This window comes from Rhinatrema bivittatum, chromosome 10, assembly GCF_901001135.1.
Source record: "Rhinatrema bivittatum chromosome 10, aRhiBiv1.1, whole genome shotgun sequence".
Lineage (NCBI taxonomy): Eukaryota > Metazoa > Chordata > Amphibia > Gymnophiona > Rhinatrematidae > Rhinatrema > Rhinatrema bivittatum.
In genome coordinates, this window is record NC_042624.1 from 23,416,882 (window position 1) to 23,441,906 (window position 25,025).

Consider the following 25,025-nt stretch of genomic DNA (forward strand, 5'->3'; position numbering starts at 1 on the left):
ATGGTGACTTTAATGTAACATCACTCTTTACTAACATACCCCAGGGAGAAGCAATACAGATGGTCCGAGATTGTATGACTAAGAGAGAAGGTAGGGTGAGGATCTCTACGGAGTTCGTGGTGGATCTTACAACATGGGCAATGACACAGAATTACTTCTGTTTTGGGGATTGTTTTTTTAAACAAATAAAGGGAGTTGCCATGGGGGCATCGATGGTGCCAGATATAGATAATCTATATATTGGGGAATTTGAGAAGAAAGTATTGTCCACTGCCCTTCAAATACAATGTGAGGCTGTGGAAACGCTTTAAGGATGATATTTTGATCATTTGGGAAGGGTCGCAGGGTGATTTGGAAGATTTCATTAAATGGTTAAATTTACAAAATTCAAATTTACAGTTTACTTCAGACATTAATGAGAGGGTAATGCACTTTTTGGATATCGATATCAGGGCAGATGAGAATGGTTTTGCTTTTTCTATATAGAGGAAAGAGACAGGAATACAGTATTACATTTTCAAAGTTGTCATCCGGTGAAACTGAAAGAAAACATTCCCACTGGTCAATTTCTTTGTCTGAGGAAATTATGTTCCTCTAATTCGGAATACATGTCCAAGGCATATGAGAATTATCAGAGGTTTAGGGAAAGATGTTATCCCAATAGGGTGTTAAAAAGAGCCATGAAAAGAGGCAGATGGGCAAACAGAGACTTACTTTTGACTCTGAAACAAAAGGAAAAACAATCCAATTTGATTTGTGTGTTACCTTTAACTCCAGATTCCTGGAAAGTCCGCAAGAGCATTATGACCCATTGGAACATTTTGAAACTACACCCAGTGTTTGAAGAGAGACCGTTATTTGCCTTTTCTAGGGCTTCCAATCTCAGGGATAATCTGGTGGATGCTGGGGTATCAAGTAGGAAGAGGAATGAGGGTGTACTGAATGGGCATAGCCCATGTGGCCATTCTAACATTTGCACAGTCATTTCAGGGAGAGGAGATTAAATGGATAGATGAGAGAGTTTTCAAGTTACGATCATCCACTACCTGTGAATCAGAAAGGGTTATATATTTGATTTGGTGCCCATGCAGGCTGAGATACATAGGGAAGACGATTAGAAAATTGAAAGTCTGGATTCAGGAACATATGAGTTGTTTACATTGTAACTGTATAGAGGCTCCTCTAGTTGAACTTTGGGAAGAGGCCCATCATGAGGTAGAAGATCTGAGGTTCACTGTCCTGGAACAGGTTGAATTGAGGGAGTGAGGAGGAGATATCAACAAACTCTTATTAATTGAGGAACAAAAATATATCTTCCAATGGGACACAGTAGCCCCGAGGGGCCTCAATAAAGAGGTGGAGTGGAATGTTATGTTCTGATAACAGCAAGTAGGGATAGAGTGTACAAGTCAGAGGTTTCCCGGACCCATACTAGATTGATAGATAAATAGGACGAAGAGGAAGAATTGTGATGTTAAACAGAGTGGGGAACTTAGCGGGATAGGATTATAGAAACATAGAAACATAGAAATGACGGCAGAAGAAGACCAAACGGCCCATCCAGTCTGCCCAGCAAGCTTCACATTTTTTTCTCATACTTATCTGTTTCTCTTAGCTCTTTGGTTCTATTTCTCTTCCACCCCCACCATGAATGTAGAGAGCAGTGATGGAGCTGCAACCAAGTGAAATATCAAGCTTGATTAGTTAGGGGTAGTAGGGGTAGTAACCGCCGCAATAAGCAAGCTACACCCATGTTTATTTGTTTTACCCAGACTGTGTTATTCAGCCCTTATTGGTTGTTTTTCTTCTCCCCTGCCGTTGAAGCAGGGAGCTATGCTGGATATGCGTGTAGTATCAGTTTTTCTTCTCCCCTGCCGTTGAAGCAGAGAGCTATGCTGGATATGCGTGAAGTATCAGTTTTTCTTCTCCCCTGCGGTTGAAGCAGGATATGCATTGAAAGTGAAGTATCAGGCTTATTTGGTTTGGGGTAGTAACCGCCGTAACAAGCCAGCTACTCCCCGCTTTGTGAGTGCGAATCCTTTTTTCTTCTCCCCTGCCGTTGAAGCAGAGAGCTATGCTGGATATGCGTGAAGTATCAGTTTTTTTTCTCCCCTGCCGTTGAAGCAGAGAGCTATGCTGGATATGCGTGAAGTATCAGTTTTTCTTCTCCCCTGCCGTTGAAGCAGAGAGCTATGCGTGAAGTATCCGTTTTTCTTCTCCCCTACCGTTGAAGCAGAGAGCTATGCTGGATATGCATTGAAAGTGAAGTATCAGGCTTATTTGGTTTGGGGTAGTAACCGCCGTAACAAGCCAGCTACTCCCCACTTTGTGAGTGCGAATCCTTTTTTCCACATTTCCTCTTGCTGTTGTAGCTTAGAGTGATGTTGGAGTCACAGTAACCATGTGTATGTTTATTGAATAAGGGTATTATCTCCAGGCAGTAGCCGTCATTCTGGCGAGCCACCCACTCTTTATTGACGGCCTCTTGATTTTATGGATCCACAGTGTTTATCCCACGCCCCTTTGAAGTCCTTCACAGTTCTGGTCTTCACCACTTCCTTCGGAAGGGCATTCCAGGCATCCAATCTCCGTGAAGAAATACTTCCTGACATTGGTTCTGAATCTTCCTCCCTGGAGCTTCAAATCGTGACCCCTGGTTCTGCTGATTTTTTTCCTATGGAAAAGGTTTGTCGTTGTCATTGGATCATTAAAACCTTTCAAGTATCTGATAATAATTGGCCAGCAAGGAATACATCGGATACAGCATCCGTGATGTCACAACACAAGGGGAGGGAGGGGCTACGGCTTTTTAAAGCTGAGGTTTAGTGGCAAAGCTCACAGCCGCTGAGACATTGAAGTGTATATCGTTTGGGTGTGTATGGCGTGCAGTCTGGTAAGTGTGCTTGTGTTATATCTATATGGAAGGGAATGGGGTATTTTAAGCAGAGGATATTGAAGTATTTTCTATTTCTAGATTGATACAAGAAACAGCGTCCATAAAATGGAGAGTAATATTCAGCCGCGGGGCGCTTAGGAATTGCGATATTAATTAAAGGTCCTGTGAGCTGGTCTAAACACAAATTTAATATACGAGTTTCCCCTGATGCAGGTGGCAAGAGAGATGCCGAAATGCCATGGTGTCGGGTATTTTTGAACGAGGATGGTTCGTGTTTATTTAAGCTAAGGTGGATGTACACCTCACAAGAAAGGATTGCATTGCTGGTTGACACAGGTGATACGGGTGGAGCCGAAGCATCGTCGGTGATTTTCAACATCTGAAAAGAGACCACAGTGGGTTCTGAAGGTCTCATGGTAGCAAAGTATTGAACTCCTGTGGTGTTTAATGGACTTTGTGATTGGAAGAGACAATGATTCCAATATGATTATGCCAAACTGATATGGTGATACAGCTACAGCGTCAAAGCAGTAAGGATATGTCTAAGTGACTGATTGGAAGATCATTCGAGTAAGGGCATTTTGCCCTGGTAACAAACAGTTTTATTTAAAACAAGCAAAGGGGTTTACATTGGGTTGTTGGTTGTATGGCATGAATGTGGATGGGTATGAATTTAGACGGATGAATGGTTGGTTGTGTGTTTTTAAATATGAATGATGTTAATTTAAAATGTATTTATACAGTTTTATAAAAGGATGAAATAAATAGAAAGAAAATTACTAGTACTAGATGAGCACTGTGTTATTGGGTGAGCAAAAATAGGGACCTGGTCTTTCATATAGTTTTTGCTACTAAAATAAAACCAGGCCTGGCTCGACTTGTGTAGATGACCTGGAGTCAGCTGGTAACTTCTGAAAGTCCCTGCCGGGCTGTCATAGAACCAATTCCTTAATCTCACAACGCTGTTCACCCAGAGAAAGGAAGCCGAAGCAGCCTCAGCACATTTATTTCCATTCTGAAATGCTGATTCACTTAGCATTCGAAGGTGAAGAACCATGAAGTGACTCATCTTCAAAGCAATACAAAAGCAAGATATTAAGAATGGAAACACTGACGGAATCCCTGGGCACAGTCTGAAATGTAAATTTGCTGACATCATAATTTATTTCTAGATCCTGCCCCTTGCCAGTTGCATTCTCTTTCATCAATGATGTTTTAGACAGCGCTTGGCTTTCTTCTTCCACAAACTCCCACTTGGCTCTCTGTTTTATGAATACAGGACGCCTGCAATAGCCATCACTTGGAGATCTCTGCGGTGGGGGAGAAGAGGGATGCGATGTTCTGGGCTCTGGAGGAGCACGCTAGATTCAGAATTTAATGCTACTTACCTGCATACATTCTATGTTTACACACCAAACCCCTTTGAAAATTTACTCCTTGGCTTGTAAGCCCTTTGAGGCTAGGGAAATAACTACGGCACCTGAATGTAACTCGCCTTCAGCTATCAGTGAAAAAATGCAAGCTAAATCTCAATCTAAACAAATAAATGTAGAGAAGCAGCTGTGAGAAAGTGCAGAGAGATGTGGACAGCCTGGATAAGCTACATGCTCGGACCAGGAGGAGCACACTGGCACAGCACTTCCCCATGTGCCACCCTACTGAACAGCCCCTCATTTCGGCAGCACCTCTTCATCTCACCCATCCTGTTGGGGGAACTCAGAATCAGAGTGTTTCTGAGTGTCAAAGTCAAACTGACAACAGCAGCTGACTGACATCAGTTAATAGCAACAGATAGGTAAGGCTTATAGTATACAGCATCTTTGATCCAATTTAATGATACCTTGATTCCATTTGCTAGTCGAGTAAAAAACTTGGCAGTAATTTATAAACCTGACTTCTGCTTTCATCTTTACATTAATAGTGTAATAAAATCTACATTTTTCAAATTGCAGCTGCTTCGTAGAATAAAATCATTTCTGCTCCTTCAGACTGTCGGACCATGCTTCAGTCTCTCATGTTGTCAGGACTGGACTATTTAAATCTGTTTAACATGGGCCTCCCTTCCACTATTAGGGCCTTACAGGTGGTTCAAAATGCAGCAGTCCACATATTGACTGGGATATAGCTTTGTGATCCTATAACTCCAATCTTGGAATCAATCCATTGGCTATCTATTGCATGGCTCATAAAATATAAATTAGCCACAATAATTCATATAGCTTTGAACAATGAGGTACTAAGAGTTTACAATCCAGCACAAACGTGCTCTAGTGGCCATGGTCGGTTGGAGATCCCTTCTACTAAACTGGTTGACTGAGTGAGACGTGAGGATATTTTCGGTAGCAGGACCCACCTTGTGGAATACTCTTTCAGTCAATCTCTGATGAATTAAATGCCATAAGCTATTTTAAAAAACATCTAAAAACTTTCTTATTAAGAACATAAGATCTTGCCATACTGGGTCAGACTAAAGCTCCATCAAGCCCAGTCCTCTGAGATAACGGGATTTTAGTTAAAACGTCCTCAGATTGTTCCTTGCAGTGGTTAATTCCAAATGCAACAAAACGGGGCTACCTCAGAGGACATTTTAATTAAAGGCCTGCGAAAGAGACAGAGAAAAAAAGACCAAGAGAATAAGAAAAGTAGAACTGTAGCAACTTGTTGAAGGGGCTCATTAACAGATATGTAAAAGAGAAATGAACCAGGCTAACGCCACATTCAAGGAAGTATTTTGAAATTCACAAGGTATGAAATGGAGCGACATAAACATTTATTTATTTATTTAATTCTTTTTAATATACCGATGCTCAAGACCAGGTCTTATCTCAATGGAGATGTAACAACTGTCTGGATAAGTCTTTTGCTGGTCTGATGAAAAGTTTCACAAACTGCAAACAATCCATTTTTGCTAAGACCAGTTCAGGGACCCACTATTTACACTTACAATGATCACAACTGCATTTGCTGAATAAAGAGCTCCAAGGAAGTGAAATCTTTCAGCAAATCTCATCTGAAGAAACCGAGGGCACTCGGGCTGTGATGGATATCTCATTTCCCCTAAGGATTCAGTGCTCCAAGAATTATCAAACACCGCACCCCCCACATCTTTGACTTAACGCCAGTGAAGATCAGTAGTCCTTACTGGCTTTCAGCTTATCACAATGTGTAATGTGCATCTTTCAGTCTCCTGAGTTTGTGACTTTCTTTAGCCTCGGATCACCTCTTACCATACACGCTGACTAGAGAGGTCCTATTACTCGTCCCGGCGACATTGCTCGCCATACAGATGTACTCCCCGCCATCCTGCAAACGTGCCCATTCCAGATGGAGACTCCCATCACTGCGGATGGTGACGTATGGACTGGACGTCAGCTGAAAACAACAACAAAAAAAAGTCACTTAAATCGGTTTTGCTTTTATTTAATCATTTAAAAATGCTCCAAGCATATTAAAATAAGTAAATCGATTATATTTATTATTTAAAAAGAAACAAGCATTACAACATTCTAAGATCCTTTATTTATTTATTTTGACATTTTATATACCATCGCTCCAAGTAAAAATCACAACTGTTGACAAAAGTAACATTCATAGTTATAAATCAGCCAGTGCTAACAGGTAACGGAGGTAGTTTTCAAAAATAGGCATTGGCATCTATTAATCAAGTGGTTCCTATATGGTTAAAGAGTAAAGAAAGTTAAAATAGATTAAAATAAATAAAATAACGTAATGATTTCACATTTTAGTTACTACATTGCACTGATTCTTTCATTCTCTTCGCGCTTCAGTTAGTCTCTTTTCACCTTCTTGTTATTGTTTCTTTCTACATTCAGATGTTTTAAGTTAGGTTATATGCATTTTTGAATAGCCATGTTTTTAGCTCACATTTAAATCTCTTTCTGTCTGGAATTAACCATAGCGTTGAAGGTAGGGAGTTCCATAGTTTTGGACCCGCTATGGAAAACATACGATCTCTTACTTGCGTCAGGAGTTTGCGCCGTATTATGGAACTGTCAATAGTCCTTTATTTTGAGATCTTAGAGTTTGCTGAAGTGTGTATGGTTGTATTGTCACTCCTATCATACTGGTGTTACTGGAATTCAAGATTTTGAATATTAGCGTTAATACCTTAAAATGTGTTCAAGCTTGTACTGGCAGCCAGTGCAGAGAGATCAGTGACGGTGTAATGTGATCAAACTTTCTCATTCCTAACAAACGTCTTGCTGAGGCATTTTGTAATAATTGTATCGGTTTTAATAGACATGTTGGAAGGCCGAGTAATAATGAGTTACAGAAGTCTAGGTTTTAGAAAATTAGGGTTTGCAAGACAGTACAAAAGTCCTCGAATGTTAATAAAGGTTTCAATATATAAAGCGGTACAGATAGGAAATATCCAACAAATGTTAAATTGCTGAAACACCATGCTATGCAACTTAAATCAACATTACTTGGAAGCTATTGGGAGTGTGAGTCCAGATATACACGTAGTTGCTCTCTCTCAGTGAAAATGTATCTATCATCATAAATCAGAATACAACGGCAGGGAAACTGGAGGTAAAATTTGGCACCTCTAGATACTACTTCATTCTTCATGGATAGAAAAGCTTTTCTTTTTTCCTGCATCCTCTTGGTTATGTCTGGAAAGACTCAGACTTGATATCCATAAAAAGACAGACTGCTTCCAAAAGGATAACCTTAATACATTGTCTCTATTTGACATTTGCATAAATGTCACTAATAATGTTGCTCTTTCTTCAATTTTTCTTTCATATGACTTCTCCAGGAAATCTGTAAGATTATCTGCAAGGATATTTATTAATATCCTCTTCTTCTTGTTGTTGAAAGTTCATCTGTTTTCCTGGTAAATAGTAAAATTTTGAAAACATTGGAATAGATGTTTCAGAAAAGGCCAATATATTTGTGAGGTAGTTTTTTAGTAAATCTTTTGGTGTCATCCATTTTGTTTTGGGGAAATTCAAAAATCTTAAGTTAATCTTAAGTTGGAAGTGAGATCAAGGAGAACACTTTTGGTTCAACTTGCCTTTTCCACAGATAGAGAAAATATGATGAGACATTTTTTTTCATAATAGAGCAGAAAATTTCTATGGCCAAAAAATATGGATTTATCCTGATCTCACCAGGTCCACACAGATTTGCAGAAAGAATTTTTTACAATACAGGAAGATGGTGCTAGATAAAGGGGGGTATTTTAGTTTAAAATACCCATGTAAATGTATTGTGAGACTTGAGGGTAAGAAATATTCCTTTATAGATCCAGAGAGTTTAAAAGATCTCCTTGAAAGAAAATAGACTGGTAAAAGGAATGTAATAGGTCCAAATGTAAATGCTTAAGATGAATGTATTTCTTTTTCCTTTGATCCGTTCATTAAATTTAAGGATTCCACTTATATTACCTTAAATAATCATTTGAGACAGACATTAGATGTATAAAATGTATTCCTGAATGGTATTAATTTGAATCTGAATGATTTATTAACAATTAATGTCTGTCAATATGATTTTTTTCTTCTTTGTATTAATGTTTATTGTAATAATTTGAAAGCAATAAATAAAGAATTTAAAAAAAAAAATCAGTAATAGCCATATTCATCGTGGTTAGAGCTCTCCAAATTTCCTCAGGAGTTATCTTTTCCTGCATTTTCAGAGGATAGTTCAAAACTACTTGTATTCCTTTCTTCTTACCTCCCATTTCCAAGAAGCCTTCCTTCTCTGGCTCTGCTCGCCTCCTTTCAGCTTCACCCCTCCTGGAGCCTGAAATCACCAGGCTCTCCAAAGACGACATAGGTTCCATGTCGCTTCTCTGGAGGTCAATAGATGGTTCTCTTAGCTGTTTCCGTGGGCTTTCCAGCTGTTGTTCCATCCCTTCTTCCATTGGGGGCTTGTAAGTTAAGGAAGGAACTGTTGGAGCACCGGGGTGAAGTTTCACTCAGCCCCGGTGCTCCAACAGTTCCTTCCTTAACTTACAAGCCCCCGATGGAAGAGGGGATGGAACAACAGCTGGAAAGCCCACGAAAACAGCTAAGAGAACCATCTATTGACCTCCAGAGAAGCGACATGGAATCTATGTCGTCTTTGGAGAACCTGATGATTTCAGGCTCCAGGAGGGGTGAAGCTGAAAGGAGACGAGCAGAGCCAGATAAGAAAGGCTGGGCATGTAGCGTCCGTTCTCCACCATCTACGCCAGCAACCACGCTCTCCGGCATTTGCTGCACTGCCCGGAATACTTCCTCGATCCGTGTTTGCCGCAAAGGGGCTTCTGGAGTTGAGGTAAGGATTTCACGGATCCTTGCCTTTCTTTTGGAATGCAGCATTAGGAAAATATATAAGAAATTTAGTAATGAGAGGCAAGGTTTTTAGAGATCACATGGAGCTCAGGTATTCCGTGTTCACGGTGTGGCAGCCATCTTGGATCTTATAGTATTGAAAAAAAATAGTTACATATATTTCTTTGTGCAATTGATGAAAGATGTAATATTTCCAGTTTTTAAATTTCTCTTTTTCTCCATGCACTGGTTTTTTTAATGTATTAAAATGGAAACTTCAATAAACATAAAATTAAAAAAAAAAAAAGATTTCAATTTTTGTAATATTCACAACTGGGCATAACCTGTGGTAACTAATTTATAGATGTGCTTTTTCATCATAAGGTTCCCATCAAGTTGGATACCTAGATCCCGTACTTGTTTTGCCCATATCTCGAGCCAGTGGTTTTACTAAGTGTTTTTGCTTAACAAAATGATTTCAGTCTTTTGGGTGTTTAATGTTAGTTTCTGTTGTATTGCTTTCATATATGTTGAAAGTGTCAATACTGTATTTTCAAATGATTTGGGGAAGGGAATGTAAAATTGTATGTCATCAGCATATAAGAAGGTAATTCCCAATTCCACCAATGATTTACAGAGTGGGATCATACAGATATTGGAAAATGCTGTTGAGAGGGCTGAGCCTTGAGGGACACCTGTATCAATATGGAAAGTATCAGAAATGTGGTTTCCCAGTTTGACTTGGAATGTTCTATTAGACAGAAAGGAGGAGAACCATCTGAGAACAGAGTCATCAATCCCAATGTTGCTCAGCTGTTGGCACAGCTGGACACAGTCCGTAGTGTCAAAGATGGCTGTTAGGTCAATTAGCACTAGAAAATAAGAATCATCTGCATCAAACCCTTGTAAAACAGAATCCATTAGTGAGTGGAGTAATGTTCCAGTTGAACAATTTTTTCTAAATCCAAATTGATTTGGGACGAGAATATTTTGGTCTTCCAGATGATCTGCAAGTTGGGATAGCACTGCTTTTTCAAGTACTTTTGAGAGAAATGATAGGATGGATATTGGATGATAGTTGTCCCAATCATCGATTCTACCAGTTTTATTTTTTTTTAATTGGCTTTATTACTGCTTGTTTTAACCCATGTGGAACGACAGTCGCCCGTATGACATAGTGAGGGCAAAGGTAGCACCGGCGCCATTTTGAAGATTGGCAATACGGCCCGCGTGCAGGAGGTCGCTCCCCGACCCCCGCTGGACTTTTGGAAAGTCTTGTGGGGGTCAGGAGGCCCCCCCCAAGCTGGCCAAAAGTCCCTGGGGGTCCAGCGGGGGTCCGGGGGCGATCTCCTGCACGCGTGATGTTGGGAGCCAGGAACCAAAATGGCGCCGGCGCTACCTTTGCCCTGTCACATGATAAGGGCAAAGGGCCACCGGCGCCATTTCTCAACGCAGCCATGGCCAGAGAGAGAGGGAGATCGAGTCGGGACCCCTCCCCCCCCCCCCCACTGGACCCCAGGTAATTTAAAACATTTTGGGGGAGGTTCGGGAGGGTAGGGGATTTGTTTTAAAGGTTCGGGGTGGGTTTTAGTGTTTTTTTGGTGTGCCGGTTTTCTCGCGCCCTATTTAACGATACAATACAAATGCCCTTGACGATAAATCGGGGGCATTTGTATTGTATCGTGCACTCTAACGATTTTGGACGATTTTAAAATTATCTGACGATAATTTTAATCGTTCAAAAACTATTCACATCCCTAGCAGGTAGCCTTTGAGAAATTATAGTTTCTCAAGATAGAAAATGACAGGTCCTTAATTAAGTTTTTTACAACTTCAAAGAGCAATTTAGAATTAAATATTACCCCGTGAATCTGTTTAGCATAGTAATCTTTTTTTGTTTTATTGGTTAGTACATAGTATTTTGTTAGGAGAGATTCTTTCCCTAGGGATTCAGATGACTGGCATTTCCGCCATTGTTTCTCTAATTTTCTAAGGTTCTGATTAGTGCATCTTAGATCATCATTGTACCAGGGCTTCTTATGATTAGTGGTATTCCTTTCTTTGTTAATAGTTTTCATCTGGACAGGACAGATTTCCAGCTATGTCATTGATGAACTTATTCCAGGAGTCAAATGCGGAGGAGGCATTGACTTGATTTAGTACATGTAGCTTATTTTCTATTATTTCTTCAAGTTTCTCTGTGTCTATCTTTTTTCTGAAGGTAAAGGTTTATTTTCTGTACTTTTGTAGGTTTGGTTGAGGAAGGTTATTTCCGCCTTTATTAATTGGTGATCAGACCAGGGCAATATTGTGTGACAAGTGTACCAAGAGATGCAATCAGAGACCAAGAAGATGAGGCAGAAAGATAAAGAAATAGTCCCAATCATCTCAGGTGCCACTGATCTGATTAAGAATAGTTTTCAGGTACATCTTTATATGTTACCTGCTAAGATTACATCTTATGAACTCCAGAAGGAGACTCTCTTTAGTACAATGTAAATACTAAGGGCATTAGCAAGATTTGAGAAACTGAGATCATCCCCAACATGCCATGGCTTAGGAAAGGGGTTCATTCCTGTCATGGTATGTGCATAATAAACCTTGTGGAGAAACTGGGTTATAAATAATAGATTTGTTGGAGGTCTAGCTTTATAAACTCTTCAAAAACAAGGAAGGAAGGAAGGTCCCTCAGTCTGCAAAATTGAGCTCCGTCTTGTGTGTTATTGTTTGCATCTCTCCAAAATCTTTCAGCTGTGCAAATCAGTACTCAGCCAGGGAGCAAAGATTTTAGATCCTGCTGGTTTTCCCCTCCCCAATAATGATGAATTCAGTAACCCAAGAAAGGAATGTTAGGTATTCAGAGCTGTACCTTATCCTGTCAGTGTTTACTTTTGTCACAATAGCAGAAGATATTCCTACAGAAACTGTTGTACTCAGTGAAAGTACTCAGTGAAAGAAACTGTTGTACTCAGTGAAAGTTTGCTCTTAGTCATCACTGAATGCAAGAGAAAGCATGTTTTGACATTCATAGTTGTAGAGAACTATGAATCTGAGAAAGCTTGTAACCTAAAGGAGGTTGATAAGGCATGGGAAGAATAGAATCTTGACGCTATAAGTTTGCTAACACCACAGGTATAGAAGAAATCCAGCAAGCCTGTTTCGCAAGTCATATTGTTATGACTTTGAGCAGTGCCCCTGTATTGCTCTCAGCCACAAATGGGACAAAGAACAAAATCAAAGTTCTATTGTAGTCCATTTTCCCTCTGGATTATCCTGGCTCAGTATCAGAAGTTAAGGTAATCCAGTGGTTTCTTTTTTTTTTTCACTTTTATTTATAAATTTAACTATAACATAAGCAGAATTAGCAATGCTTAAGGAAATAATACAGACCCAAGAAAGAAGAATAAAAATGACTACTTAGAAGCTATTATTAAGAAATAAAACACAGAGGGCCATGTATAGATAGTCCATAATATGAGGGGAAGCCATAAAGGAGAGTTTCCTCAAGAAAACAAGTTAAAGGAAATAATAACTAAGGTGGCTGAATAAAAAGAGGTTCTCTCTTCCACAATCACATCCTAGGGAGCCTGATGTGGGGAAACAGGAGCAACTCCTTTATTAGCCAAAAAAGCAGTGAGTTCTGAAGGATCAAAAATATGTAACCAATACCATGAAATTTAACCACACACATGCAGGGTAAAGGAAAGGAAGCCTCTGAATGCAGAACATTTGATCTCATTATCAAAAATTGCCTCTTTTTTTCTGAATAATCCAGACATAGAAACATAGAAATATTATAATTCATAAACAATTTCCCTATGTTTAAGAAAAAGCTTTAACAGCCATGCTCTGTCCAAATTCAAAGCTAACTAAGCAATAAGGATGTCATTTTCAAAAGGATTTACATGCTTAAAACTGGGTTACAGGTTTAAATGCATTTTATGCATACAAGTGGGCATTTGAAAATTGCTACAATAAATGCCATTGAATTGTTGGGAAAAGGAAGAATAATAAATGTTCCCAAATAAATAAAACAAAGAAAGAAAGAAATAAGAGATGTATTGGCCCTTATCCCTTTTAATAGTTCCTTTACTGCAATGTAATCAAACTGAAAGGTAATAAGCTTTCAAATATTGCATGTCTGCTGTTTTAGGTACAAAATCTAGGTCTCTTGAAACTTCAAGGTTGTGTGAAATGCAAAGGCTTTACTGAGAATTCCTTAAAGAAATGATTAATCGGGTTCTTCGTGCCAGCTGAAGGCCATTCTCCATCTTCTAGGAACTGGTAATGGTCACTGTCTGCACACCCGCACCTAGCATAGGAGGTACATCAAGGGATTCAAATAGTTATCACCTATCAACCTATCAAGTGAATTCTAGCCAAACTCTCTACATGGTGAGTTTTGCTTACTGTTCATGGACAGATCATGCAAATTACTGAATTTGTTGCAAAACTGTCAAAAATGCAAATAAATGCTATTCTCTGACTAGATCACCCCGTGTCTAGTTACAAATGTATTGAGATTCTGAATAAAACTATCTTTTTTTGTTTTAAAGCGAACAAAGGACCAGATTCATTAAGGCTCTTCTCCCATTTTGTGCCTACGGGGAAACCCTTAGTGAATCAGGTCCATAGGAAGAATGAATGTATAGATTAACAAACCACTTACCACAACACTGTTTTTAATCCATCTGCGCTCGGGAAGAGGGTTTCCAGCCAAAAGGACACAAGGCAAGGTAAGCTGCTGCCCTTCAATGACATTTGCAACTGCAGGGCTGACTCCAATGGCAGGGGCAACTAGAAAAGATCAGGGAGGACCTTATTTCTAAGAGCACAGAAAACTGCCAAGACAAGACTTCTTTCACTAGATTTTGAGATTTCCAATAGAAAATTAGAGCCAATAAGATCATTCTGTCTCCAGTATTCCAAACATAGCCATCCCTAAAAATCAAGCACACGCAGAAGCACTCTAAGCTTGAAATGAAGGATGTATAGTATGGCTAGAGAGAAATTTAGGGACACACTCAGAAGCTGAGAAATATTTCTTCTCATTCATGATGTTCTAATTCTACTGCTCAGGTCTTTTTACTTTGCTTTCTGAGTATTTCTAAAGTAAAAAGAACTGAGCAGTAGACTTAGATCATCATGAATATACACAACATGTATTTCAATAGTTACAAAAGCTGTGTGTTATTCTATCAATATACCAGCCATCTGAAAAGTAATAACTTACTTATAAGTATACTTTTAGAAATAAAAAGTTTTTTAACAACCCATATGATTGGATTTGAAGAAATCCCAGCACTGAGTGAAAGATATTGCATAATTACGTATTCATAACCATTCCACTGTTACAAATCACTTTGGCAGCTATAAAGAGACGTAAAGTCCCTGGATGGAATAAACGACTGCTTCATGGAGCAATTGGTTAGGGAACTGACGAGAGAGGGAGGTATTTTAGATTTAATTCTTAGTAGAATGCAGGATTTGGTGAGAGAGGTAACGGTGGTGGGGGCCACTTGGCAACAGTGATAACAACAACATGATCAAATTTAAACTAATAACTGGAAGGGGGACAATAAGTAAATCTGCAGCTCTAACACTAAACTTTCAAAAGGGAAACTTTGATAAAATGAGGAAAACAGAAAAAAACTGAAAGGTGCAGCTGCAAAGGTTAAAAGAGTTCAACAGGCATAGACATTGTTTAAAAATACAATCCTAGAGGCACAGTCCAGATGTATTCCACGCATTAAGAAAGGTGGAAGGAAGGCAAAACGATTACCATCATGGTTAAAAGGGGAGGTGAAAGAGGCTATTTTAGCCAAAAAATCATCCTTCAAAAATTGGAAGAAGGATTCATCTGAAGAAAATAGGATACAACATAAGCATTGCCAAGGTAAGTGTAAAACATTGATAAGACAGGCGAAGAGAGAATTTGAAGTGAAGTTGGCCGTAGAGGCAAAAACTCATAATAAAAAGTACTGTGTACAATTCTGGTTGCCAAATCTCGCAAAAGATATTGTTGCGTGCTGATTGCCAGCGCTGTGCCAGGAGCCGCCGACCCTGCCCCGGACCGCCCACGCCCCCCATCCCCGCCCCTTTTAGCAAGCCCTGGGGCCTTTTGAAAATGGGCCCGGTGCGCGTAACCTTTTGAAAATCCGGCCCTTAGGGAACAGCATCTGCTATCACTGGCATTTGTAGTACGAGATCTACTTAATGTTTGGGTACTTGCCAGGTATTGAAACCTGGATTAACCACTGTATGGCAACTTCTTATGTTCTTAAAATGTTAAGTCTAATGCAACATCTGGGTATTTGACTTCAAATTTTTTCATTTACTTTATTCACAGGATGAAACAAAATGATAGCTTACAGTAATCATGTGCATGTATACATCTATTTGCTAATAGCCAACAGTGATAAACCTACTTGTTTTTAAACACATCTATTAAGTGAACTCACCTGCAGTGGTGGCCATTTAAAATGAAGTTGAACATACTTTGTTCATGAAGAATAGTAGGGTTACCAGATATTCCAATTTAAATAAAGGTTCTAATTACAGTAATAGGCACTGATTCAGGTATTTACACAAATTAGCTTCTTTATCTCAGGAGGGAGTGTGTTAACTCCAGGAATACAGTTCTGCAAGGGCTGAGGTTACCAGCATAACCACAGTCAACTGGACAAATGATATTGGCTTGAACTTGAGAGACTGTTCCCTTCCTCCAGTATAGCTAACCATGTAACTAAGAAGACTTTGTTGTGTGTAGGTTCAGCCAACAGAGAGGCAAGGATCCTCTTTGTTGCTTTGCCTGCATGTTGTTAGGTAATTGGAACCATCCCAATAATCCCCAAAATACAAGTTTTCACTAAGGAGCTTCCTTCTTGTGGCTAGAGATATATTTTGACTTGGATTTAATTGCTCACCCACAATTCAGATACCATAGGTTGCTCCCTCTCCAGAAGACTTACAATCTAAGTTGATACCTGAGGCAATGGAGGGTAAAATAATTTGGCCAAGGAAGGTCAATAGAAGACATGGGATCCAAACCTTGGTCTCTCTAGTTCTAGACATTAGGCCACTCCTCTATTACATTTCAATTTATTTATTTAAAAGATTTTTATATACCGCGGATACACCCAAAGTGGAAGTAAGCGGTTAACAAGAATAAAAACATACATAGTTGATAAAAAAACAAAACAAAACATACATTAAGTAATTGCAGTCACAAAGAGTTAAGATGGGGTAATGATGAAATTGAGTTATTACTTTAGTATTGCAAATCTGGGAAAGCTTGTGAAAAAAAGTAAGTTTTGACTGGTTTGGTTTTTTTTTTAAGTCATGTTTTGTGGTGAGCTGATGAATGTAATTGGGAAGAGAGTTCCATAAGTTGGGACTTGCAACCGAAAAATTTCAAAACAGAAGGGGGAGAGGCAGGGAAGATATTCCTGTAGACCTTTCCATATGTAATTCAAAAGAATTAAAAGCAGCACTAAAACATTACTAGTTATTAATTCCATGTGTGCACGAAATATATCAAATCTGGACAAGAAACTATTAAGTATTTCATATAAAATTATGATTTTATTCAAACTGTAAATCTGCTTCATACATGTACTACAGAAAATGTTGCTTTTTGAATGACTTATACTACTGAAATAACATAATGTCATTCAACGACAACCCTTCTGTACAAAATGGCTATTCTCCATATCAGTTTGCTCATTTATTAAAATGTTACACAAAACTTTTTTTCAACCTGGCTGCATAGTTACGACTCCACTACCTTCTTCGTAAAGGTACACAACCAAAGCCTCGTTAGAAGTCCTGTCTCCATTAAAAAGCAATCTCACAAACTGAGTCAATAGAGTCATTACCTTAAGACAGAGGGCGGAAAGAAATGTGTTTACTCTGTAGCTTTCTCTCAATGAGCAGGAAAATCATCAAACTGACTAGGGGATTCATCATAGGACCTGTTTTCAGACTGGTCATAATAAATAATCATGAAATATATTTGCATAACTTAGGGGTAAAACCATCTTCATTTGCATATTTGGATTACTTTGAAAACTAGATGGGGAGGGGGGTAGTCTCAAGGACCCGATTCAGGTCCCACTACTCTGTTCCATCAATTGACTGATTTTCTACCAAACCACATGTGAATGCAATCTTTTATGTACCCAAACTTATGGTTCCCAGGTGCTTATTAAGAAGCCTCCATAAATTAGAAAAGGCATTCTGCCATTGAGCAGAAGCAATTTTCCCTCGTTAAAGCAGGAAACCTTAGATAAAGTAAAACAAAAAGAAGGATTATGACCTGAGAATATTCTTGGCAGTAAGGCAGTCAAGTAGTTGGCTTAACTTCAAAACAAAGACGTCTTAGACCATAGTAAATTAACACGGACCTAATAGTTACTGTAAAATATATCTTCTAGTTCTCTAGACATATTATAAGTAAGTCACTGAGGCTCTTTTAATGAGTTTTATTTAAAGGGTTCTTACCGAGTCCTGTTACCGTGATTGTACCCTGTGACTGGATTTTTCCAAACTGATTTTCAGCTTCACATATATAAGTGCCCTCATCGCCTACCCATAAATCTGAAAAACAACAGAGTTCCAGCATATGCATTATCAATGATTAATTACAATCTAGCAATATATAGTCAAGCCATCTCTACATCTCAAGTGCCTTAATCCAAAACCTCTTGGCTCTCTATAATATTTCTCTCTAAAAACAATCAGAGGTTGATATTCAGAGAGCTAGCAAGTGGATAAGTTATCCAAGTGAAGTTACCTGGATATTAAGCAGAACGCAGCCAGTTGTGAATTCCACTGAATATACTTGCATAAAGTACAACTTATCCAAATAATTTTTGGACTGCTCTCAAGCATGACCAGACGTACTTGTATAATGATGAATATCAGCATTATCCAGCTAATTTATCCTTATCACAGAGGTACCCCCAGACTTTAGCGCTCTATGTGGAGCCCTTGGTTTGTACAAAAGAGTACTAGAGGGTCTCTCTCGCTCTGTCTAGCTACTTAGCCAGATAAATCTTAAAATGCTACTTATCTGGCTAACAGGGTCATTTATAAAAACGCGACGGGCCTTTATCGCGTGCGTTAGGGCCTTATCACATGCGATAACGTCTTAACGCACGTGATAACGACTGCATCGAGACGATAAAATTTAAATGATAGAAAGGGGAGGGGTTTGGGCAGTGGCGCTATGGGGGCGATAGTGTGCAGCCCACTGCGCCGCACACTATCGCCCCTCGCCTCTTTTTTTTTTTTTTCGCGACTCATCATTCCGTAGTAAGTTAGATAGCCTAGATACGTCTGAAAAGTGCTACTTATCCAGCTATCTGACTTATCCAGATATGTAGTGTTTTAGTACTTATCCAGCTAAGTAGAGGATTTGCTGCTACTTAGCCAGATAAAATTGGAATTTGTCCAGAAAAGTGCTGCTACTTAATCAAATAACTCGAAATTCATTCAGCTAAGTGTGTGCAACTGAATATCCGCAAATTTGTATGTCTAATATTTAAAGGAAAAACAACAAAGAGCACTAAATGGGTCCTTGAAATCAAATAAGGAACACAAAAGGCACCACCAATTCACTTCAGGCGCGCAAAAGGAATTTTAATTGTGCGAGATGAAAATTATTAATGAAGTAAGAGCCGCATCTGTCAACGTGTTCAAACTCACCAGGTAAGAGCCGCAAATGAAGAAAAGACCAGACGGTTCAACCTGGTGGGTTTGAACACGATAACAGGCTTGCAGATGCGGCTCTTAATTCATTAATAGTTTTCATCTCACACAATTAAAATTCCTTTTGCGAGCCTGAAGTGATTTGGTGGTGCCTTTTGTGTTCCTTAATATTTAAAGGATACACGAATAGATTTTAATTGTGGAAATTAGACATATTTAACCTTTGTATGTTGTTTTCTACATGCGTAAATCAGGAGATTTTCTAACGTGCACCGTATCTCAGGATTATCTTGGCCTAGGACTATCCATGTGTTCAAGAGACCTCAAGAAGGGCTCCATTGAGGGACAGTCAGTTACAGAAACAGTGGGATATCTTCAACTGCAGGTTAGGGCTGTTCAGCTTGGAGAAGAGAAGGCTGAGGGGGAAATGACAGAGGTCTACAAAATCATGAAAGGGCTAGAACAGATAAACGTGAAACGGTTATTTACTCTTTCAGATAATAGAAGGCCTAGGAGGCACTCTATGAAGTTAGCAAGTAGCATATTTAAAACAAATCTGAGAAGCTCTGGAATTCATTGCTAGAGGATGTGGTTAATATAGCTGGGTTTAAAAAAAGATTTGGATACGTTCATGGAAGAGAAGTCCATAAACTATTATTAATCAATAAGGAATAGCTATCGCTTGTTACTAGAATTAGTAGCTTGGGATCTTTTTAATGTTTTAGTACTAGCCAGGTACTTGTGACTTGGATTGGCAACTGTTGGAAACAGGATACTGGGCTTGATGGACCCTTAGTATGACCCAGTGTGGCGTATCTTATGTTCTTATGCAAGTATTGGGAGCCGTTAAGTGTAATTGGATAAATGAGCTTATTTCAGCATTAGACTGGTGTTGTACAACTCTCTGATCACAGACTTTAATAAGGCAAGATGAGGCAATGTGCTCCCTCCCCTGTTTTAAAGCGAGGGGCTATGGGTAGGTTTCTGAGGCCACAATTGGTGGAAAATTAAACAGACATGATTTGTATTTCATTTAGCTACCACATGGAACCCATGCATCTCATCTTCACAAAAAAGATTTTTAGCGATATAGACATGTCAAGGTACAAAGGATTAAGGTTACAATGATGAAAGCTCATGAGATGGACATTGTTAATTAGGTAATGTACTTTGATGCTATTACACAGATTTATGATATCCTTAGTGTTAAGATACTCCTATTTTTAAATCAAATGAAGATTTTTTTTTAGTTCATAGAATCATAGGGACTTCAAGGGGTAATCTTCCTTAATTCTAGGTAGAACCCTGCTGTATCTAAACCATCCCAGACAGATGCCCATAAAAACTGCCAGGGATTCCGCCATCTTCCTGTTCAGATTATTCCAGTGCTTGTTCACGCTTACACTTGGAAAGCATTTCTCCTGGGATGCAATGTGAGACCATTACTTCTTGTCCTGTCCCCCATACCGATTAAAATCGCCTACTTATAACGCCTGACGGGCACATCCTAAGTACCTCTCTTCTTTCTCTCCCCACCAAGTCTTGTCTAGTTTAAATAAACCAAACTTCTGCAATCTTTCTTTAAAAATGTTATCTAAACCTTTTTATTGCATGTCCCTCATGGGACGTTTTCCAATTTATTTATATCCTTCTTGAAGTATATTTTAGATTTTTATATTCCACTTTTCACACTTTTTTCAGCACTTCAAAGTGGATTACATTCAGGTACTGTAGGTGTCTCCCTATCCCCAGAGGGCTCACAATCTAAGTTTTGTACCTGAGACAATGCAGGGTAAAGTGATTGAAAGATACATCTTAATCCAGAATCTAGGACAGTTTCCAGAATGCAAAAGGCAAACATAAGAAATCATTTACAGAACTGTGCAGGGACTGTTATCCTAGCGAAAGAGCGCAGTAACTCTTGGAATGTGTCCCAGCTGTATGCACTGTACTTCCACAGAGTCAGTTTCCAAAATCTGAAGTCATTCTAGGAAGATCCAGCTTACGTACTGTTAATGATGAGAGCTCCCGATCTTTGCTGACTGATGGAGCTGACTGAAAAGGGCCTTGTAAAGAGCGGACTGTCGTCTACTCGTCTCCACTTAACCCTGGGCTCTGGATAGCCCTGGACAGAGCAAGGCAGAGTCACATTCAAGCCAATGTCCACGGATACATCGGTTGGCTCCTGGGTGAAAACTGGGGCAGCTGAAAGAGAAATAATACCCATCACATGAAAGAGAGCCCCTGCACTCCCATTGTAGTTCTAAGCAACTGAATAATTTCAATAAAACATACGTCAGCAACTGAAATCCTGTCTCCAGTCATTTCTGTACACTAATCAAGATCCAAGAGAGAAAGGGTGAGAGAGGTTGGCATGGAGGATTAATAGATCAGATCAGTCAAGAAGCTGAAACGAAGATCAGAAGGGGAATGCGAATAAGACCATACTCCAAGATGATGATATTTTACTACACTGAGAGGAGGGGTGAAGGTCAGAGGCGAGAGTAGTTTCTTTATCATTTCAGTGCTATGATAGTATCAGGTTTTCAAGGCAAGGCAAAAGGAAATGGGAAATTTTGACTCCTATTACGTAACTCCAGTAGAAGAACTGAAAATAATATCGAACCAGAAATAGCAAAGACTGGATGTTTCACTTTTGCAAAAGAAAGTTAGCAAATGCATTTATTTAAAACACTGACACCCCACATCTTTCTGCAAATAATCAAGATGGATTAGAAACTATTTCAAAATTAAATTTACCAATACCGGAAGCATGGCTAAACCATCATAAGAAAAGCAGGACATGGTGGGCAATATTATAAATACAGTACTGTGTTTAACATCCAACCGAAACTATAGCTGATAAAATCAAATACAATACAGAAAGTGTAAGGAGCTAAAAAAATGCTGTGCAGTTGATATTTAAAAGGTGAGCGCTATTGGTTACGCCCTGGTATGGACGCACATTTTGGATGCACTGATCCCCTTATTGCATCAGGGGTTATGGACAAACCTCTGGGATTTAAATTTACCTTTCACCCCCTCCCCAGTTCTCTGCATTTTGAGAACTGGTGTGATTTAGGCATGGTTTGGCTGACGTTTCTAGGCAGGCTTTCTGGAAAGGATCCTCTTTGTGTTGTAGCGTTATATTACATTTAACTTTAGCAATTATAATCTGCCTTTGGTGTTAAACATGCTCCAGTTTTTATAATATTATATCCCACTACTTTTTGCTTTTGAAAACAATGCCACACACTGCATTTTGCGTGGAATCTTTCCTATTTAAAGTCTATAGTAAATACATTTAGGAAGAGAATGCTGCTGATTTTTCATGAGAACATTCGCACAATTAAAATTTTACTTCTATACATCTTTACAGACAAACCACAGAAAATAGTATCAATACAATATCCAAACTTGGATATGCTGAATAATCATGCCAAATCACAATATTTTCAAACCAATGTAAAAAAAAAAGATCAAAATGAATGCACATTAATTGTACAGTATTTTATGTCCTATTTTCCTAATGTTCTTCCTTAAACAATATGAGGTAAGCCTCGCCAGGCAGCAGAAGGGGCATCCCCTTCCATGTTGGTCAAGAGAGTCTCCAACAAAGTGACAACGGTCGTCCCTACATCCCTGGTCCTCAGCCCTCCTTTCAAACACTGCTGACGTGGTAATAATTATGCTTACAGCCAACGTCCAGCGTGATCTTTCCGGTTGCCCTTCCAGCCTCATTGGAAGCCACACAAGTGTAGTCTCCAGCATCCAGATCCTGGGTTTCCTGAATCTTCAAGACTCCTTGTTGAGGTTCAATGATAACAAATGCCGAAGCTCTCAGCTCAAGGTCCCCTAAGTTAAGTAAAAAAGAAAAATTAAGTCAATCTGAATAGTAAAACAATCATTTTAAAAGCAGATTTTGATTCACTGCCAATCTTCTGCACATAAAAATATGTGCAGAAGGCGGGCACTGAACAGTCAGTGCCTGCTTTCTTATCACAGCCCCAGGCGCCCCTCCTGGGGGCGCCATGCAATATTTAAATTAGGGGGCTGCGTTAGCAAGGAGGCGCTAGGGTCGCTTGCGCGTCCCTAGCGCCTCCTTGCTAACGAGAATCCGATCAGCGTCGGCCGTCTACTGGTTTGGAAAACAGACACTGAGTTTATTGACGTCCGTTTTCCTAAACACCGCACAGCCAGGGGGTTCAGGAAATGGACCCTTGACAGTTTAGCGACGGTTTCCTGCACCCGACTCTGGTGGGGTTGGGTTTTTTTTAACTTTTTTTTTTTTTTTTTTTTACTTTATTTTGTTTTTCCTCTTACTTAATATTGCAACGATATTAAAGTAGGAGGCAGTATAGAAAAGCTGTTTTTTCTGATTTTCTGTACTAATTTTAAGAGTGCTCAGCTATTAATGCCTGCTCTGGGCAGGCGCTAATTTCTGATCGCTAAATGCATCCTGGACGCACATTTTATTTTTTGCATTGGGAGTGAATGACTAATAGCCTCATTCACAGGCATCTGCACGTGATGAGCGCTTTTAGATTCACTCTGCGTTGGACGCGGGTTGTAGAGGTGCTATAATCCCCTTATTGCTTAAAGGGATTAATTAGCGCCTATACAACACCCGCGTCCAACTGCAGGTTATACCAGCTGAGCGCACTGTATTGCATTGGCCCCAAAGTTATAAGCAGTACCCCAGGCTTCTGGGATTCTGTGAAAGAAACTGAATAATTAGCCTGTTGCCACTTCATTTACAACCTGCCGCACAATCAACATTCCTGAAGGTTTTCCATTTCTTAAATCAATTATTTGAAGAAAGCTACAGGCTGCCTGCCTTCCTTCTCTGCTATCTCTCTGCAACTTTTCAGCCCCTCCTCTTGCAAAGAGCCTTCAGATTAGAGGAGTGGGGGGGATGAAGCTAAGGCTGGCGCAGACAGAGAAGATAAAAAAAAAAAAAAAAAAAGAGACACTCAGGTTGATGCAATACCGTTCGCTCATGCTAGCGGACAGGTTAACTCACAGTTGGATGCGCATTTTGGATGAACGTCCATAACCCCTGATGCAATAAGGGGATCAGTGCCTCCAAAATGTGCGTCCAAAGCAGGACGTAGCTAATAGCACTTATCACATGTAAATGCCACATTGTTTATTTATTTTACTATTTTCTATACCGGCTTTCACGACCAAGGGTTACATCAAACCGGTTTACATTTAACAGGGCGTGCATTGTACAGAGAACTCGAGCAACTATAACTGGTGCAGGAATTGTAGCTACAATAAACAGGGAAGTACACAACTGGGAGCAGAGGAAGAAGAAGAAAAGATATTGATTGAAAAAAACAAATTTACAATTAATATTTACAAAGATGCAAAATTAAATCCAAAGTGGACTGAATGAAGTCGTGATTGAAGTTGATGATAGCGTGATGGTATTTACACCCAATTATAACAATGAGTTTATGATGACGGTAGCAGGGATCAGGTCTGTGTCTTGATTGGCTTTTTTAAAAAGCCAGGTTTTTAGCCTTTTCCTGAAAGTTAGTAGGCACGGTTCCTGGCGCAGTTCGGATGGGATGGAGTTCCATAAAAGTGGTCCTGCTGTTGATAGCGCTCTGTCTTTGAAGGATTTGTGTTGAAAGGTTTTTGCGAGGTTGAGGTTATTAGCTATTACCTCCAATGTAAAAAATATCTGTGTGCGCCTGACACGCACATTCTAACCCTCGAAAATTAACACCGGCCCCAGAAGTGGCGTTAAGAGGAGCCTTGAAAACTGATTAGAATAGCAGGAAATACTGCTTTTTGATGGTTCCTCCAACATAATATCATGGCAATATTGTCAGAGGAACCACAGAAAGCAGTAACATGAAAAAAAAGAATAATAAAAATAAGATTTGCCAGCAGTCAGGTTAGGGAAACAGATGCACAATTTATGAGCATCTGATTTCCTAACCCGCACTTAACCACTTCTCCTGGGTGCCAGATGCCGAGGAAGTGCTAGGGGATGCACAATTTCCCCTAGCACCTCCTTTTTAACTCAGTGGTTCATTTGCCTACTGCATTGCATGCTTGGGAGAGGTGGATGGGTGCACGTGAGGTGAGCAGGCGCTCAGTCATGAGTGCAAATATTACAT

General features: G+C 39.5%; 1 protein-coding gene across 1 annotated transcript in view; it reads right to left on the reverse strand.

The window, feature by feature from the left end:
* Positions 1-25,025, reverse strand: part of HMCN1 (hemicentin 1) — a 688,208-nt gene that overhangs the window by 368,427 nt on the left and 294,756 nt on the right. Inside the window, 5 exon segments of the mRNA XM_029617466.1 lie at positions 6,124-6,268; positions 13,850-13,977; positions 17,683-17,778; positions 20,902-21,096; positions 22,588-22,746. Of these exon segments, the coding sequence (XP_029473326.1) occupies positions 6,124-6,268; positions 13,850-13,977; positions 17,683-17,778; positions 20,902-21,096; positions 22,588-22,746 (723 nt within the window).